Genomic DNA, 17,752 nt, shown 5'->3' with positions numbered 1-17,752 from the left:
GTTTAAGAAATCCAGATAGTTTTCAAAAAAAGATTAGCTAATAAAATTTTTCTTGTAAGTGTTTAATACATAGAATTCTTAACAGGCCACTATATATGTGTCTCACTTTGTATTCAAGTATTAGTTATTACTTCTTTGTAATATGACATTAAATGTCAAACATGAGACATTTTCCTGCTAAACTGCCCGATCTCCAAACTGTTTTTCAGTTATATTGTATAATCATTAGGTGGTTTTATAATATGCTGTACAGTGTAACTGCTGACAAAACAAGCCAATGACACTCACTGAAATTAGAGTTCAAGAATAGTCTTACCGGAGTTCCCGTCGTGGTTCAGTGGTTAACGAACCTGTCTAGTAACTATGAGGACGTGGGTTCGATCCCTGGCCTTGCTCAGGGGTTTAAGGATCTGGCGTTGCAGCTTGGATCCCATGTTATTGTGGCTGTGGTATAGGCCGGCAGCCGTAGCTCCAATTTAACCCTGAGCCTAGGAATCTCCACACGCTGTAGGTGCGGCTCTAAAGAGACGAAAAAAACAAAAAAAAAGAGAGAGAGAGAGAAATCTTACCTTATGTTCACATTTCTGATCAACTGGCAGTTTCATCCACTCACTATCATCTCCCATTGTGCTTCCAGTTTCTCCTTAAAGTTAAGAGTAATTCCTGGTCAAACAAAAATCATAATCTATTAACTTTAGCAACCAAGTCATCTCTTAAGAAAAAATGACTATTTTTATCATGTGTATACCAATAAGAGCAAAAAAGCTCATTCTTTGGTCAAATGTCCATTTAATTTCCTTAAAAAATTTTTTAAAAGTAGATGGGGAGTTCCCTTTTGCAGCTCAACATGTTAAGAACCCAACATAGCATCCACGAGGATACAGGTTTGATCTCTGGCCTCTCTTAGTGGGTTAAGGATCCAGCATTGCCATAAGCTGCAGCACAGGCTGCAGATGAGGCTTATGTCATGTGTTGCCATGGCTGTGGCATAGGCTGGAGGCTGCAGCTCGATTTCGACCCCTAGCCTAGGAAGTGCCATATGCCACAGGTGTGGCCGTAAAAACAAATGATAAAAAAAAGGTAGACGGGAAAGAGTCAATAAAAAATATAAGTGGAGGAGTTCCCGCTGTGGTGCAATGGGGTTGGCAACGTCTCTGGAGCACTGGGACGCAGGTTCAATCCCTGGCCTGGCACAGTCGGTTAAGAATCTGGTGCTGCCTTGTAGATCCCAATTTTGGATAGTATCCGATGGCTGGCCCAGGAATTAAATGTGCCTGCAGGGTGGCCAAAAAAGAAAAAAAAATCTAAATGGAGTTCTCTTGTGGTTCAGTGGGTTAAGGATCCACTGTGTCACTATAGTGGCTTGGATCACTGCTGTGGCATGGGTTCAATCCTTAGCCTGGGAATTTCCATATGCCACAGGCATAGCAAAAAAAAAAAAAACCAAAAACTACACACACACAAAACCAAAAAATAAAACAAAACAAAACAAACTAAATAAATCTAGAAAGGACATATACTTGTTTCATTTTTGTTTTAAAATGAATATGTATTTTCACAAATGAGAACTTCTTAGATCTATGACAAAACAAGGATAAAAAGGAAGAGCTGAGCTACTTGGCCTTTTAAAAAGGCAAGAAAAGCATTTCAAAGAAAGTCATACTTTAAACCTGAAATTCCATATAGAAAAAATAATCGATATGGGAAAATCCCAATGCTACCCAGCTCTCTACCTAATTCTGATAAATAAATATGTCTACATAAACTAGTAAAAAATTAAATCCCTGAATGAACTACTCCTTTGTAAACTTTAAACCTTTTTTTGTTTGTGTGTGTGTTTGTTTTTTTGCCATTTCTTGGGCCACTCCCCGCAGCATATGGAGGTTCCCAGGCTACGGGTCTAATCGGAGCTGCAGCCACCGGCCTACACCAGAGCCACAGCAACATGGGATCCGAGCCGCGTCTGCAACCTACACCACAGTTCATGGCAACGCTGGATCCTAACCCACTGAGCAAGGCCAGGCATCAAACCTGCAACCTCATGGTTCCTAGTTAGATTTGTTAACCACTGAGCCATGACGGGAACTCCAAAACCATTTTTTAATTAGTGAGGTTTTTCCTTTTTTTTTTAGGGCTGCACTGGTGGTGTACAGAGATTCTCTGGCCAGGGGTTGAATCAGAGCTACAGCTGCCAGCCTACACCACAGCCACAGCAACAAGGATCTGAGCTGAATCTATGACCTACACCACAGCTCACAGCAATACCAGATCCATAACCCACTGAGCGAGGCCAGAGATTGAACCCAAAACCTCATGGTTCCTAGTCGGATTCGTTTCCACTGTGCCACCATGGGAACTCCTAATTAGTGAGGTTTATTTATAGTCAATAACCTGTGTTACATACATACAATGGACTATTACTCAGCCATAAATGGGAGTGAAGTATTTACTGATACATACTGCAATAAGGATGAACTTCACATACATGATACAAAGTGAAGGAAGCCAGACACAAAAGGCCCCATATTGTATGATTCCATTTATAGGGAATATCCAGAATAGATCAATCCACAGAGACAGAATGCAGATTGGTGGTTGCCAGGGTTGGGGAGAAAGAGAGGGAGAGTGGGGAGAAACTGCTTAATGGTACAGAGTTTTACTATGATGTAATGGAAATGCTACTATTTTGGAACTATATAGAGATGGTGGTTGCACACCACTGAATGTACAAAGTGCCACTGAATTATTGCTCATGTTAAAATGGTTAATTTTGGGAGTTTCCGTCATGGTGCAGTGGTTAACGAATCCGGCTAGGAACCATGAGGTTTCGTGTTCTATCCCTGCCCTTGCTCAGTGGGTTGGGGATCCGGCATTGCCGTGAGCTGCGGTGTAGGTCACAGATGTGGCTCGGATCCCGAGTTGCTGTGGCTCTGGCGTAGGTCGGTGGCTACAGCTCCAATTAGACCCCAAGCCTGGGAACCTCCATAGGCCACAGGAGCAGCCCTAGAAAAAGGCAGGGAAAAAAAAAAAGTTAATTTTGGAGTTCCTGTCACAGTGTAGCAGAAACAAATTTGACGAGGAACCATGAGGTTTTGGGTTTGATCCCTGGCCTTGCTCAGTGGGTTAGAGATCTGGCATTGCCGTGAGCTTTGGTGTAGGTCGCAAACATGGCTTGGATCCCCCGTTGCTGCTGCTGTGGCGTAGGCTGGTGGCTGCAGCTCTGATTCAACCCCTAGCCTGGGAACCTCCAGATGCTACAGGTGTGGCCCTAAAAAAAGACAAAAAAAAAGGTTAATTTTATGTTGTGAGAATTTTACCTTAATAAAAAATTTCTTTTAAGTTCCCAAGTCATTTTAACCTGGCTTAAAACCCTCTAATGTTACTTTCTTCACATATGTTTGAGCTGCAGAAGCAATATTTCCTATCTATTTTTCAAACAGCAACAGTTAATGAAAGCTTTCAAAATACTTTCCAACCAAGAAAATGTGAACAATAATATTCAGTTGTTGGTATTCTGTGAATTCACTGCAGTACTTTTTTTTCTTGTTAGTTACTTTTAGAAACATTTAGAAAAAGGTTACTCAACCTGTCTCATATAAAATATAGATGTCAGAGTTCCTGCTGTGACTCAGCAAGGTTACGAATCCGACTAGTATCCATGAGGATTTGGGTTCAATCCCTGGCCTCGCTTAGTGGGTTAAGGATCTGGTGTTTCTGTGAGCTGTGGTGTAGGTCACAGATTCAGCTCAGATCTTGCATTGCTGTGGCTGTGGTGTAGGTCAGCAGCTGCAGCTCCGATTTGACCCCTAGCCTGGGAACTTCCATATGCCACAGGTACAACCCTAGAAAGCAAAAAGCAAAAAAAAAAAAATCATAGACAGATTGATTGATAAATAGATTGAAGCCACTGTGCTACATTTACTGAAGTGGCTTCTACTACTTCATAGCCTGAGTTTTAAAAATTGGTATTTATGATTTTGCTGCTTTTCATTCAAAGGAAAGACTTGTTTAATACCAAAACCTCCCAGCCGCTGAAATAATGGATACAGTGTTTTGTGTGTGCATGTGACACTGGGGTGTTGCTTTGTCTTTATCTTTTTCCAGGATCTATATACTAAGGAAAAAAGGACTTCACCAATTTTTCCCCAAAATTATTTTAATTTTAAAATTAACTTTAGAATTTGATTTTTTTTGTGTGTGGAAAGAACAGCACGAACCTTTGCTTTATTCCCCTAGAATTTGATTTTTTACATATATAAGTACACGATATATATGTTATGAAGCATTACCAAAAAACTGACATGTTGACCTACCACCCAACCTAAAAATTAAAATACTACCAATATTACTTCTTTCCTATCCTATCCTTCTTCCTGCAAAAGTACTTTCCTGAAGTTCTTTTAGTTCTATGCTGCAGTCAGTCACATTCCTAAACAAAATTAAATGTGCTTGTTTGTGAACCTTAGAAAAATGGTATACTGTTGTAGTCTTCTACAATTTGTTTTTTCCATTCAATGTTTCATTTGTAAAATTCATCCATATGGTATACTATAGTTCAAAGCTACTCAAAGTGTGGTCCAAAGATGTGCTGGCTCACAAACTTATCATTCAGAGATAAGAATAGAAATAGAGGTGAATGTTTAGAAAACTGTCATAGCATCTATTCTAACTTCTTTTATTATAGTGGTTTGAGGAAATAAAAAAAGTTCAGCAAGACTAAAGTATAAAATGCAATAAGACAAGTAAAGGGGTACAGAAAGTAAGGATGGAAAGTACTCTGGATCAGACCCTAGAAGGTCTATAAACAATGTTAAGGCATTTAGAATTATTCCAAAGGTAGAAGGAGACTTTGAAGGAAGGAAAGTAAGAACTTTCCTTTAAAGTTAAGGAAAGAACTTACTTTGAAGTTAAGAAGGAAAATTTCATGTGCTATCGAACTTGCATTTTTCAAAGACTGCATAATATAAAAGCAATGTAAAGAATGTCTTAGAAGGCAGTAACCATGGGGGGAAATCAGTTAGAAGGCTGTAACCTGAGTTAAGAATGATGATGGGCTGGACCTAATGCAGGTGGAAAAAAGGGGGTGGATTTTAGAGATGTAAGGGATGTCAAAGACTGTCATTATTGAATGAACGTAGAAGGGGTTTAAGATAGGGAAGAAGACGAAGTTTTGGACAGCTGCGTTTGAGGTGTACACTAGCCAAATGCAGATGTGGGCAGAAGTTGGTCATTCAAACCTGGTGCTCAAGAGAGAGAGATCTGGTCTGAAAATAAAAATCTAGGAATTATCAAGTAAAAAATGTAATGAAAACCAAGAGGATGGATGATAACACTGAGGGAGAGTACATTGTGAGAGGAGCTCCAGTTTAGACTTGAGATAAAACCAGGACACGTACCATCTACAGGACAGGTAGATGAGGTCCTTAGCCACATGATACATATAAAATGGTCAATTAATGTCTGCTAGGGAAAGGAAAAAATCCACAATAATCAAAAATGCAATAACAGTCTTATCAAATTTGAATTTTTTTTTGTCTTTTTGCCTTTTCTAGGGCCGCTCCTGTGGCATATAGAGTTTCCCAGGCTAGGGGTCTAATCAGAGCTGTAGCCACCGGCCTGCACCAGAGCCACAGCAACTCAGGATCTAAGCCTCATCTGCAAGCTACACCATGGCTCACGGCAACGCCGATCCTTAACCCACTGAGCAAGGCCAGGGATCAAACCCGCAACCTCATGGTTCCTAGTCAGATTCGTTAACCACTGAGCCATGACGGGAACTCCCAAATTTGAATTTTTGCTACTTGAGAAAATTTTATTACCTTCTATTTCTGCCTGAAAATCCAAATTAAAAAGAAAAAAAAGAAAAACAATTCTGTATATTCAAAACCACCATTAACTTGAGGTAAGACCTTGGGTAAGTTACATAGCCAAATGTATACTGCTTCAGCATGCTTGTATGTAAAGTAGGAATAACAGTAATAACTCAGAGGGCTATTGTATGGATTAAACGAGTCAGTACATATAAAGCTCTTAGACTAACTACTTGTCATCTAGCAAGGGCTCAATAAATGTTAACAATTCACTATGTGAAGACAAGTTTATTTGCCTCCAAAGGACTTAGGTAATTTAGAGAAATGTAAAATATAGTTTAGTTGGGGAGTTCTCGTTGTGTCTCAGCAGGTAACAAATCCAACCAGTATCCATGAGGACACGGGTTCAATCCCTGGCCTCACTCCGTGGGTTATATATCTGGCACTGTTGTGAGCTGTGCTGTAGGTCGCAGACACGGCTCGGATCTGGCATTGCTGTAGCTGTGGTATAGTCCAGCAGCTACAGCTCCACTTCGACCCCTTATCTAGGAACTTCCATATGCCAAGGGGGCAGCACTAAAAAGACAAAAAAATAAATTAATTAAAATAAAATACAGTTAGTTGGTAAAAGGGAATCATCCCTAATCAGCAGCTGCCTAATAATCAAGCCTAACTACCCAGCTTCAAAACACTGTTAACCTGTCTTTACATAAGAGAGGAATGACTACAGTTTTAATCATAATTTGGGTTATCTTACCATACACACACACAAAAGAAATGAAGTACTGATACATGCTTCAACATGGATGAACCTTGAAAACATTATGTTAAGTGAAAGAAGTCAGTCACAAAGGACCAAAGATTGTACAACCCCATTTTACGAAATGTCCAGAATAGGCAAATCTATACTGACAGACAGAGAAGAGCAGTTGCCTATGACTGGGGTGTTTGGAGAGATTAGAAAGGTAATAGTTAAGGAGTCTAGGGTTTCTTTGGGGGTAATGAAAACATTCTAAAATTGACTGTGGTGATGGTTGCACAAATCTCTGAATATAGTGACAGTAACTGAATTGTACACTTTAAATGGGTGAATGGTATGTAAGCTACAGATCTCATTAAAATTCTTTTCTTTTCTTTTCTTTCTTTCTTTCTTTGGTCTTTTTGCCATTTCTCAGGCTGATTTATTTGGTCTTTTTGCCATTTCTTGGGCTGCTCCCTCAGCATCTGGAGGTTTCCAGGCTAGGGGTCTAATCGGAGCTGTAGCTGCCAGCCTACACCAGAGCCACAGCAACGCAGGATGTGAGGCGAGTCTGCGACCTATACCACAGCTCATAGCAACACCGGATCGTTAACCCACTGAGCAAGGGCAGGGATCGAACCTGCAATCTCAGTCGGATTCATTAACCACTGTGCCATGACAGGAACTCCCAAAACTCTTCTCTTTTTTAAGTGTGTGGTGTTTATTGTGATTTTTTTTTTCTCATTGGTTACCTGCATTTGTTATTTGTATAATAAACAAAGATTATGGGTAATTCTTTTTATTTATTTATTTTTGGCCATGCCCAGGGCATGCGGAAGTTCCCGGACCAAGTGGACCCACAGCAGAGTGACAACACCAGATTCTTAACCACTTGGCCACCAGGGAATTCCAAACTACGCTTAAAAAAAAAAAAAAAAAAACTAACTAACAAAGGTGACCAAATTTAAAGTTCTTAAGAGTCTTTTTTTGGTTTGTTTTTTATCTTTTTTTAGGGCCGCACCCAGCATCTGGAAGCTCCCAGGCAAGTGGTCAAATCAGGGCTGTAGCTGCTGGCCTACGCCACAGCCACAGCAGATCCGAGCCACGTCTGTGACCTACATCACAGCTCATAGCAACTCCGGATCCTTGACCTACTGAGTGAGGCCAGGAATGGAACCTGCATCCTCATGGATATCAGGTTCGTTACTGCTGAGCTACAATGGTAACTCTAAAAGTCCTTAGGAGTCTTTAGGAGATGAGTCATTTGTTAAAGCTGCCAATCATTTTACATGCGCATGGGTTGACTGTAAAGGTTAAAGTCCTTTCTAATAATAGGATCTAATAATAAGGAATTAACTCCATTCCAATTCATTCACTGAATTTCCCTGTGGGTAGAGCATGGTGGCTCAAAGGAGTTCACAGGAGTACAAGCAGACATCTAAATAAGTAACTTTTTTTTTCTGTCTTTTTGTCTTTTCTAGGGCTGTACTGAGGTATATGGAGGTTCCCAGGCTAGGGGTCCAATCGGAGCTGCAGTCGCCGGCCTACACCACAGCCACAGCAATGTGGGATGCGAGCCATGTCTGCGATCTACACCACAGCTCACCACAACACCAGATCCTCAGGGATTGGACCTGCAACCTCGTGGTTCCCAGTCGGATTTGTTAACCACTGAGCCACAAAGGCGACACCTAAACAAGTAACTATAATACAAATGTATTATATATGGAAAGTGCCCTAGGCAAATGACAGATAAGGGTTAAAGGACTTCAAAGATAGAATTAATTGCCAGTGAGTGAGGACGGTCAGTATAACTCTCATAGAAAGGATGGCATCTGAGCTCAGTGACAAATAGTAGGTAGAGTTTTCCAAAATGAAACAAAACAAAAAGAGGAATGGAGAAGAGATATTCTAGGCTGCGAAAATAAGAAAGGCAAAGTCTCGGAGGTAGAAAAGTTCTGAGCATGTTTAGCAAACACTGAATGGCAGCGCTTACCAGAATCTAAAGCCAGAAAGATAGACTAGAGTCAGACCATGTATAATCTTGAACATTAAGCTAAACAACAGAGGATGCTGATGACCTGAAGCAGGGCAATGACATGACCTTATCTACTTTAGAAAGAAATCTATGTAGAATGAATTGGAAGAGAGAGAAAGCAGAGTCCTGATAGGAAATGTTGCAGTACTCCAGGACAAGGATAAATAGGAGCCAGAACTAAGAATGGAAAGGATGGGCAGAGAAGACTGAAGGGAGCTACATTAAAGTAGCAGAATCAATAGGTCTTAACTAAGGATGTGGGAGTAAGAAGAAGAGTCTGGTAGGAGGTTCCAGTCTAGGTGACTTGGAGAACAGTGGTTCCAATGACAGAGAAATGTCAGAAGAATGTTCTGGGTGGTTTGGTTTAGGGAGTGGAGGACAGGTTAAGAATACGATGAGTTTAGTTTTAGACTTGAGAAACATGATCTTCAAGTGGCTGGAAATATGGCAGCAGGGATAAATAGAAGGTTCTGAATTTTATAAACATAGACATAGGAAATTAAGTCTTTGCTACATAGCAACATTTGATGCTTTAAGAGCATCAAAAAACTGGAGTTCCCATCGTGGCACAGCAAACAAATCCGATTAGGAACCATGAGGTTGTGGGTTTGATCCCTGGCCTCGTTCAGTGGGTTAAGGATCCAGTGTTGCCATGACCTGTGGTGTAGGTTGTAAAGGAGGCTCAGATCCCACATTGCTGTGGCTATGGCTGTGGCCAGTAGGTGCAGCTCCAATTCGACCCCTAGCCTAAGAACCTCCATATGCCGTGGGTGTGGCCCTAAAAAAGGAGGGAAAAAAAAAGAGTGCAAAAAACTGCCAACAAAGAGAAGCATTAATATAATTAATTTGACCTGTATATGATGCTTGCTATGATTCAGTCAATATAACCCATACTACAAATACTCAGAAATTTCAAATTATTCAGCGCTCTCAGGAGCTTTCACCCTAGCCTAAGGAGAGCCAGCTAAAATAAATGTGTCCTAGAGAAACATTATAATTTCACATCACTGATGTATCTAAAAATGTCTTCCAAAGAGCCCAAATACCATATAGTCCACACTATTGCTGAAAAAGGTTTAGGTATAATTATTTTTAGATCAGAGGTTAAGAAATGTTTCCAAGGTCATACATAAAGGCACAACTCAGAATAAATTTCAAGTTTAGAATAAATTTCAGTTTAGTATTCAAATAAATAACAAATCACCTATTAAGTGTGCATTATATGCTATTATTAACATATGGACCCTAGCAATTCATGCATTTTCTTATTCATCAACCAGCTAAAAGGCACAAGCGATTAAGGCAGCAGTAATGCTAGAGCGGTGCCTAAAGCCTATGTCTCCCATCTCTCAGTCCACCACTCTTCCCATGTGTAGTGTCCTTTTACTTCAAATTTCTGTACCCTAACATCTTATAAGAATAGTTATACATGAAGTTTTCTGGTGGCCTAGTGGTTAAGGATCCAGCATTGTCACTGCTGTGGCATGGGTTCAATTCCTCGCCTGGGAACTTCCACATGCCACAGGCATGGCGCCCAAAAATAGCTATAGAGCTACTAAATGTACTGGTTTAGCTTTTTACTAGGGAGGAAGCTATGGCAGGGAGACTATTCTATGGCTAATTCCCAAGCTCTTGACCTACAAAAGCTCTTCATTATCACAACACAAGAGATCTGGATCTGATTACCATTCCTGGACTCTCACTTCTGGCTAAGGAAATGCTATGCAGAAGCACAGAAATGCTATGCAGAAGCAGAGTCTGAGGGAAGTTTCAGGAAAATTTCTGCCCATTCAAAAAGCAATCCCTTTGAACAACCAATAAAGAATGACGGTAGATTCGCTAAAAAAAAAAAAAGAAATAATTATAAAACATGGGTAAAATAGAATACACATTCATGCTCAGAAATCTTTGCTTCAACCAAGTCTAAGAAAGACAACCGGATTAAAGAAGCATAACAATTATGTGACGGTCATAGAAAATTTAAAAATTTTACTACTTGGCCAAGACAGACAAAAAAAATTTCATCTCTTAAATAGCTTGTCCCTCTAATTTAAAAGACCTCACTGCCTCTAGGTAATTCTTACTAACAAGGACAAGTGTTATCCTCTTGTTGAAGTATTCTGCATTATCAGGGGGCTGGAAATGCAAATTGAGTCCGGGGATGGTGGTCTCCCACAAATTCCTTCAGAGGGGAAAAGAGCTGACTCTTTCATGTGGTGCTATTCATATCAGCAGGAAAGGTTAACAGGACTCTCCTCTATAGATGATCACTGTCAGCATCTCCAAAAGGGGGACTGAATCCCAAAACAGGCCTCTGAAGAGACAAAAAACTAAACCTGGCTGTGAATTAGGTCAACTTTGAGAGCTACTGCTCAATTGTACCAAGGTAGCTGAAAAATCTAATGCTTACTCATCCCAAAGCTACCCAGGTCTCCAAATCCCAGGCTAAGGACTCAAGGCCCAGGGAACTAGATCCAGCTCCACCCATCCAGCTCAGTGGGGTTATACTGAGTAAAAGCAATCCTCTCCTCACTCCAAGTAGGAACCAGGCTGGAGCAAAGCTAGGCTGTGGGCACCACTCAACCGCTGCAAATCCAAACAAGCACCCTAGAGCCGCTGTCACCACCCAGAAGTAGAGCAGACGCCCCCAGGCTCTAGCTCACTGCAGCCGGCATTGTTTACGCTCTTTCGCCACCTTAGCCTCTGATAGGCCAGGAAAGTCCCCCGTACAGTCCTCCAGGACTTCCGGCTTGGGCACGGATGCTTGACCCTCATCCGCAGTTTGACACTTACGCTCCCCAGGCAGGGAGAGGTCGGGAGCCCTAAGGTCCGAGCCGAATCAGCAGGAATACCGGGCCGGGCGGGCGGGGGCGGGGGCGGCATTGGTGCGGAGGGCCGCTGGGAAACGCCTCCTCGGGGGCGGGGCCCAGAGCTCACAGTCAGAGTGCCCGCCCCACCTCGGCTCCCCGCCGGGCACATACTGACGGTTTAAAGGAGCCGCAGCGTGCCTCCGCTCAGAGGTCTGCAAGACCGGGGGTACTCCTTCCAGGCCACAGGGCTTCCAAGGCAAGAGGTATGTGAAGGACCAACTAGGAAGACTCCACTGCTACTGGGTGGGGACCTCTTTTTTGGTAGCAACACAGATAATGTTCCCGAAACAAAGGAGATGACCTGTTCCTACTATCACAGTCCTAATTCGTTCTTCAGGAGTGAAAAAAATTGCTGCAGGAAATAGTCAAAGCATCAGGGTAAATATATAGCCTCCATTACGTAAGTGTCTTATTCCATTAACTTGAGCAGTTAGTGTTTTAGGCAAGGCCTAGAAAAGAATTCTGACAACCCGCACTGCTTCCCCTCATCCTTTCACTGACTTCCTTCTCTTCGCTACAACACAAGGAATCCTAAACAATGACAGAAGGTGGGTAGTAGGAGGCAATATAGAAAAGTAACATTTTCCTTCTTGTGAGTAAAATGTGATCTTTCAAAAACTGGCCAAGAATTCCCTACAAGACTATGTAGATAAATAAATCTTGTGGGCAAATACTATTGTGATGTGCAGTCATCTAATGTAATATAAAGAGTTCTTGAGAAAATTGTAGTAGAAACTGGATTAACATCTCAGGGAATTAATTAATGGTCTCTGAGCTCTCCGTAGGTTATTAATAAATTTAAAATTTTTTTCATGGGAGGAATTTTTCCTCAATTGTCATCTTATAAGGTTTTTATGCATTTTGTGTCTCCTTTATACTGTAAGAAGAGATTTATGTGTTTGTTTATTAAGCCTGTATTACCTTCATCTAATCTTGATGAATAAACATACCTTACTAAAACCTTAAGCCACTACCAAACCAGTATGGGAATCAATTAGTAAAGCTAAAAACCATTTATAAGTGCCCTAACATCTTTCATGCCAAACAGGGGTTCAAGTGGAAAGTTAGATTCCAAAGGACAGCCATGAAGACTGCTCAAATACAGAGTAGACCCAGATTACCCTTATTCTGAAGGTGTTAGAAAATTCTAAGCTAATGTTGCCATGAAGTGAAACTGATTCAGAATAGAATAGTCTGGCTTTGAACTGCCAAGAAAATCTGATTCTAAAGTGCATTTAACTGTGAGTGAAAAAATTTTTAATGTGAATAGCACTTTTGAATTAGGTAATGAAGACCTTCTTTCATTCTATCTGTATCAGGCATACCACACCGTTCTGAGAGTAATGACTTGTAGATGAGCCTTCCCATTAGATTAGGAGCACCTCAAGGGCAAAGATTGGAGTCTATTTTACTCATCTTTTTTTTCCAGTGACACTAAAAGAATACTCAATAAATATGTATCACAGAAGGTATGACCAACACTTACTTTGACACAGGAGACCAGATAACTTCCATAAGCCTAGTGCAGTGAGTATGCGTACACATGCCCACACACTCAAATGGATACTACCTGGTGCTGTAATTATTAGTGAATTAAAATTTTAGAAAGAAAAAAAATTCACTGATTGTACAGCTCAGTCTCAGATATCAGAGCTCAAATGATGATGATGATTATTTTGGCCACACCCATAGCATTCGAAAGTTCCCGGGCCAGAGATGGAACCCAAGCTGCAGCTGTAACCAGAGCCACAGCAGTGACAATGCCAGATTCTTTTTTTTTTTTTTTGGCTTTTTGCTATTTCTTTGGGCCGCTGCCACGGCATGTGGAGATTCCCAGGCTAGGGGTCGAATTGGAACTGCAGCCACCAGCCTACGCCAGAGCCACAGCAACGCGGGATCCGAGCCACATCTACAACCCACACCACAGCTCATGGCAACCCCAGATCGTTAACCCACTGAGCAAGAGCAGGGACCGAACCCGCAACCTCATGGTTCCTAGTCGGATTCGCCAACCACTGCGCCACGACAGGAACTCCACAATGCCAGATTCTTAACCTGCTGAGCCACCAGGGAACTCAAGATTATTATTACAGAGATTGGAATCTTTCGTCCCAAATGCGAAGATATTTTATATAATTATTCCTAAATATTCCTTAGATATCTTACCAAATACCACATCCCAAACTCAGCCATCTTATTTTGGTTACTGTATCCTTTTCTTTACTATACTATGAAGAGACTAAATTAGATGTGTAAAGCCTTCACAATTCAACAAATTACCAGGTGGAAGTAGTCTCCTTAACACAGTCAAGGGGAATTTACTTAGGAAATGATTTAGCAAATATTATATATGGAAGAGGACATGAGAAAATCATACTTTATGTATTAGAAAGGTGGCATTTCTTAGGCTTAAAAAAAATCTTTCTTCACTGTTACGTTTTTTCTGCAACAAATCAAGCATGGGTAAAAAAAACATTTACTGCACACACCATAAGAGCAAGCAGGAAAAAAAATTTAGCATTAAACTGGAATTCTTTATTAGATCATATTGAATGAGGGAAAGAGGCCAAGCTAGTGATAAGGAGCATGGACTCTGGGGCTAGAGTGCTTAGTTCAAATCCTGATTGTACCATTTATCAGCTGTTTGGTTTGGGACAAACTTCTACCTCTCTGTGCTTCTGTTTTTCTATTTGTAAAGTGGAGATTTTTTTTTTTTTTGGTCTTTTTAGGGCCACACCCACCGCATATGAAGGTTCCCAGGCTAGAGGTCAAATTGGAGCTGTAGCTGCTGGCCTATGCCACAGTCACAGCAATGGGAACTCCAAAATGGGGAATTTGTTGTTGTTGTTGTTGTTGTTGCTATTTCTTGGGCTGCTCCTGCGGCATATGGAGGTTCCCAGGCTAGGGGTTGAATCGGAGCTGTAGCCACCGGCCTGCGCCAGAGCCACAGCAACGAGGGATCCGAGCCGCTTCTGCAACCTACACCACAGCTCACGGCAACGCCGGGTCGTTAACCCACTGAGCAAGGGCAGGGACCGAACCCGCAACCTCATGGTTCCTAGTCGGATTCGTTAACCACTGCGCCACGACGGGAACTCCCAAAATGGGGAATTTTTTGTTACTGGGTTATTAGAAGAACTAAATGCGTTACATTTATATTTGTAAAGCGCCTAGAATTAACTGCTAAATGTAAATACAGTAAATAAAGTACACGATGTTCAAAAATAGTTACTGTTGGGAGTTCCCATCATGGCTCAGTGGTTAACAAACCTGACTAGCATCCATGAGGATGCAGGTTCCGTGCCTGGCCTTGCTCAGTGGGTTAAGGATCCAGCGTTGCCATGAGCTGTGGTTTAGGTCACAGACCAGGCTCAGATCTCAAATTGCTGTGGTTGTGGTGCAGGTTACAGCTCTGATTTGACCCCTAGCCTGGGAACCTCCATATGCCACAGGTGCAGCCCTAAAAAGGCAAAAAGACAAAAAAACCCCACCCAAAACCAAATAGTTACTATCTGCTTTATCTATCACATTCCCTTTAAAACTAAAAAGCAAGGCATTCCCACAGTGGCAGTGGGCTAATGATCCAGCTTGTCTCTGTTCTGGTGGTGACAGTTCCATCCCTGGCCTGGCACAATGTGTTAAAGGATCCAGTATTGCTGCAGCTGTGGTTTAGGTCACAGCTCCTGCTAGGATTGCACCCCTGGCGAATGTAGAAAGTTCCCTTGTGGCACAGAGGATTAAGGATCTGACATTGCTGCAGCTGTGGTGCAGGTTGCCACCTGCAATGTGGGTTCGATTCCTGGCCTAGGAACTTCCACGGGCCAAGGCAAAGGCCTTAAAAAAAAAAAAAAAAAAAAAAAAGGCAAATATATAGACCTCTCCCGTGGACTGCTCCTAGGGCCCTGTGTTCCCAGCTGTCAGAGGCAGCACTAACCAAGGGAGAAGTGGTTCCCCAATCTTAGAGATTTTAAGTCAGGTTTACTACAATGTAACTTACACACAGTAAAATTCATTCTTTTTATTTATTTATTTTCTAATTTTAATTTTTTATTTTTTGCTTTTTAGGGCCACACCCATGGTACATGGAGGTTCCCAGGCTAGGGGTCAAATCAGGGTACAGCTGCCGGCCTATGCCACAGCCACAGCCATGCTAGATCTGAGCCGCATCTTCGACCTATACCACAGCTCACAGCAACGCCAGATCCTTAACCCACTGAGCAAGGCCAGGGATAGAACCCACAACCTCATGGTTCCTAGTCAGATTTGCTTCAGCTGTGCCACAGCAAGAACTCCAAATTCATTCTTTTTAGTACATTCATGTAGAGTCATGCTACAACACTACAGTCAAGAACATCTCTATTCGCTCCCAAAACTTCCTGGGCCCCTTTGTAGTTAACCCCTTTCCCCCAGGCAACTGCTAATAAGTGTTCTGTTCTTATAGTTTTGGCTTTTCCACAACTGTTACATAAAAAGAATCATATCATGTACAGTCTTTTGAGTTTGGCTTTTTTCACTTAGTATAATACAACAGAGATCATCCATGTTTTTGCACATATCAGTAGTTTGCTCCCTTTTACTGTTGAGTGATATGCCACTATATGACATAACATATTTTGTTCATCCATTTACAAGTTGAAGGACATGTGGGTTGTTTTCAGTTTTTAGGAATCATTAAAAAAACTGCTACAGATTTTTGTATGAACACAACTTTTCATTTCTCTTGGGCAAATATCCAGGAGTGGAAATGCTGGGTAATAGTGTAAGTGCATGATTAACTTTATAAATAACTGTCAAACTATTTTCCAAAGTGGCTGTATGAGCCCTTTTGTACTCCTCCACCAGCAATGTACAGTACAAGAGTTAAAGTGTAACTGGATTATTACTTAGTACTAATTTTCAGTATGGATCTGTATTTTTTTATCTATCAATTAAAGCCAGTTCTTGCTGCAATTCATTCATAGTTTGAAATGTAGTCTATTTACAAAGAGTCACTGATTACTTGGTATGAATCTTATATGCTATTTTGAATACTTTCAAAAGGAAATACAATGAAAATTATCCTTTAGTTAATAGTTAAATAATAGTTAAATCTGGTCATGTTGGGAGTTCCTGTCATGGCTCAGAGGAAATGAATATGACTAGTATCCATGAGGATGCAAGTTCGATCCCTGGCCTTGCTCAGGAGATAAAGATTCGGCACTGCCATGAGCTGTGATGCAGGTCGAGGACGTGGCTTGGATCCTGTGTTGCTTTGGCTGTGGCGTAGGCTGGCAGCTGTAGCTCCAATTCGATCCCTAGCCTGGGAACTTCCATATGCCATGAGTGCAGCCCTAAAAAGCAAAACAAAACAAAACAAAACCATTAATAGGAGACAAATAAATTGTGGTATATTCACAGAAAACATACAGCAGTGAAAATAAAGGAAGACAGCTATTAGCAAAAACATGAATGAATTTCACAAACCATTCTGAGAAAAATAGCTAGTTACTGAAAAACATACAGTATGATTATATAAACCCAATCCATATACTGTGGAGGGATACATACATTTGTGGTTAAATTTAAAAGAAAAGTATGAGGAGGATATACTGAAAAGAGCATGGCAGAAAAGGCAGAGAATACAATCTGGGATGCAGTCAAGGAGGCTTGCACAGGATATTGGTAATGACCTGTTTCTTAAACTGGGAGGCAGGAACATGGGTGTTTCTTTTTTAAGGTTTATAATATAAACAACTTATTACATTAAAAATATATTAAATATTCCATGAGTTTCAAAATGAAAGGGCAAAAAAGCTCTGTCTTTACCAAATATGATGTTATAATTTATTTATTTATTTTTATTTATTTATTTTTGCTTTTTAGAGCCACACTTGCGGCATATGGAGGTTCCCAGGCTAGGGGTCGATCAGAGCTACGGCTGCTGGCCTACACCACAGCCACAGCAATGCAGGATCCGAGCTATGTCTGTGACCTACACCACAGCTCACGGCAACGCCGGATCCTTAACCCACTGAGCGAGGCAGGATCAAACCTGCAACCTCATGGTTCCTGGCCATATTTGTTTCTGCTGTGCCACTATGGGAACTCCTAAGATGTTATAATTTAAAAGTAAGTTACATACTGTAGTGTTCAGGTAGAAATGTTGAAAGGCTTTTGTTTGTTTGTTTTTTGTTTTTTTTTTTTTAGTCTAAGCGGAAGCACTGGGCTGGAAAGAAGAAAATGTAAATCCCCAAGTCTCTGCTCTACCATTAACTAGCTGTGAAACCTTAGGAAAGTCATTTGATCGTTAGTATTC

At 41.2% G+C, this 17,752-nt stretch overlaps 1 protein-coding gene across 5 annotated transcripts in view; it reads right to left on the bottom strand.

Moving 5' to 3' along the window:
- The window catches only part of CKAP5 (cytoskeleton associated protein 5), a 109,399-nt gene that overhangs the window by 72,869 nt on the left and 18,778 nt on the right, over positions 1 to 17,752 (bottom strand). For 4 of the 5 annotated variants that reach the window (XM_047775837.1, XM_047775839.1, XM_047775840.1 and 1 more), the window contains exon 2: positions 570 to 663. In XM_047775837.1, the coding sequence (XP_047631793.1) occupies positions 570 to 626 (57 nt within the window). In that variant the 5' untranslated portion in view covers positions 627 to 663. Of the gene's footprint in view, positions 1 to 569; positions 664 to 11,380; positions 11,461 to 17,752 lie in introns of those variants that run through there. The other variant, XM_047775838.1, reaches the window with a different exon arrangement.

The sequence above is a fragment of the Phacochoerus africanus genome, chromosome 4 (assembly GCF_016906955.1).
Source record: "Phacochoerus africanus isolate WHEZ1 chromosome 4, ROS_Pafr_v1, whole genome shotgun sequence".
Classification (NCBI taxonomy): domain Eukaryota; kingdom Metazoa; phylum Chordata; class Mammalia; order Artiodactyla; family Suidae; genus Phacochoerus; species Phacochoerus africanus.
This window is presented reverse-complemented; position numbering and strand designations above follow the sequence as displayed.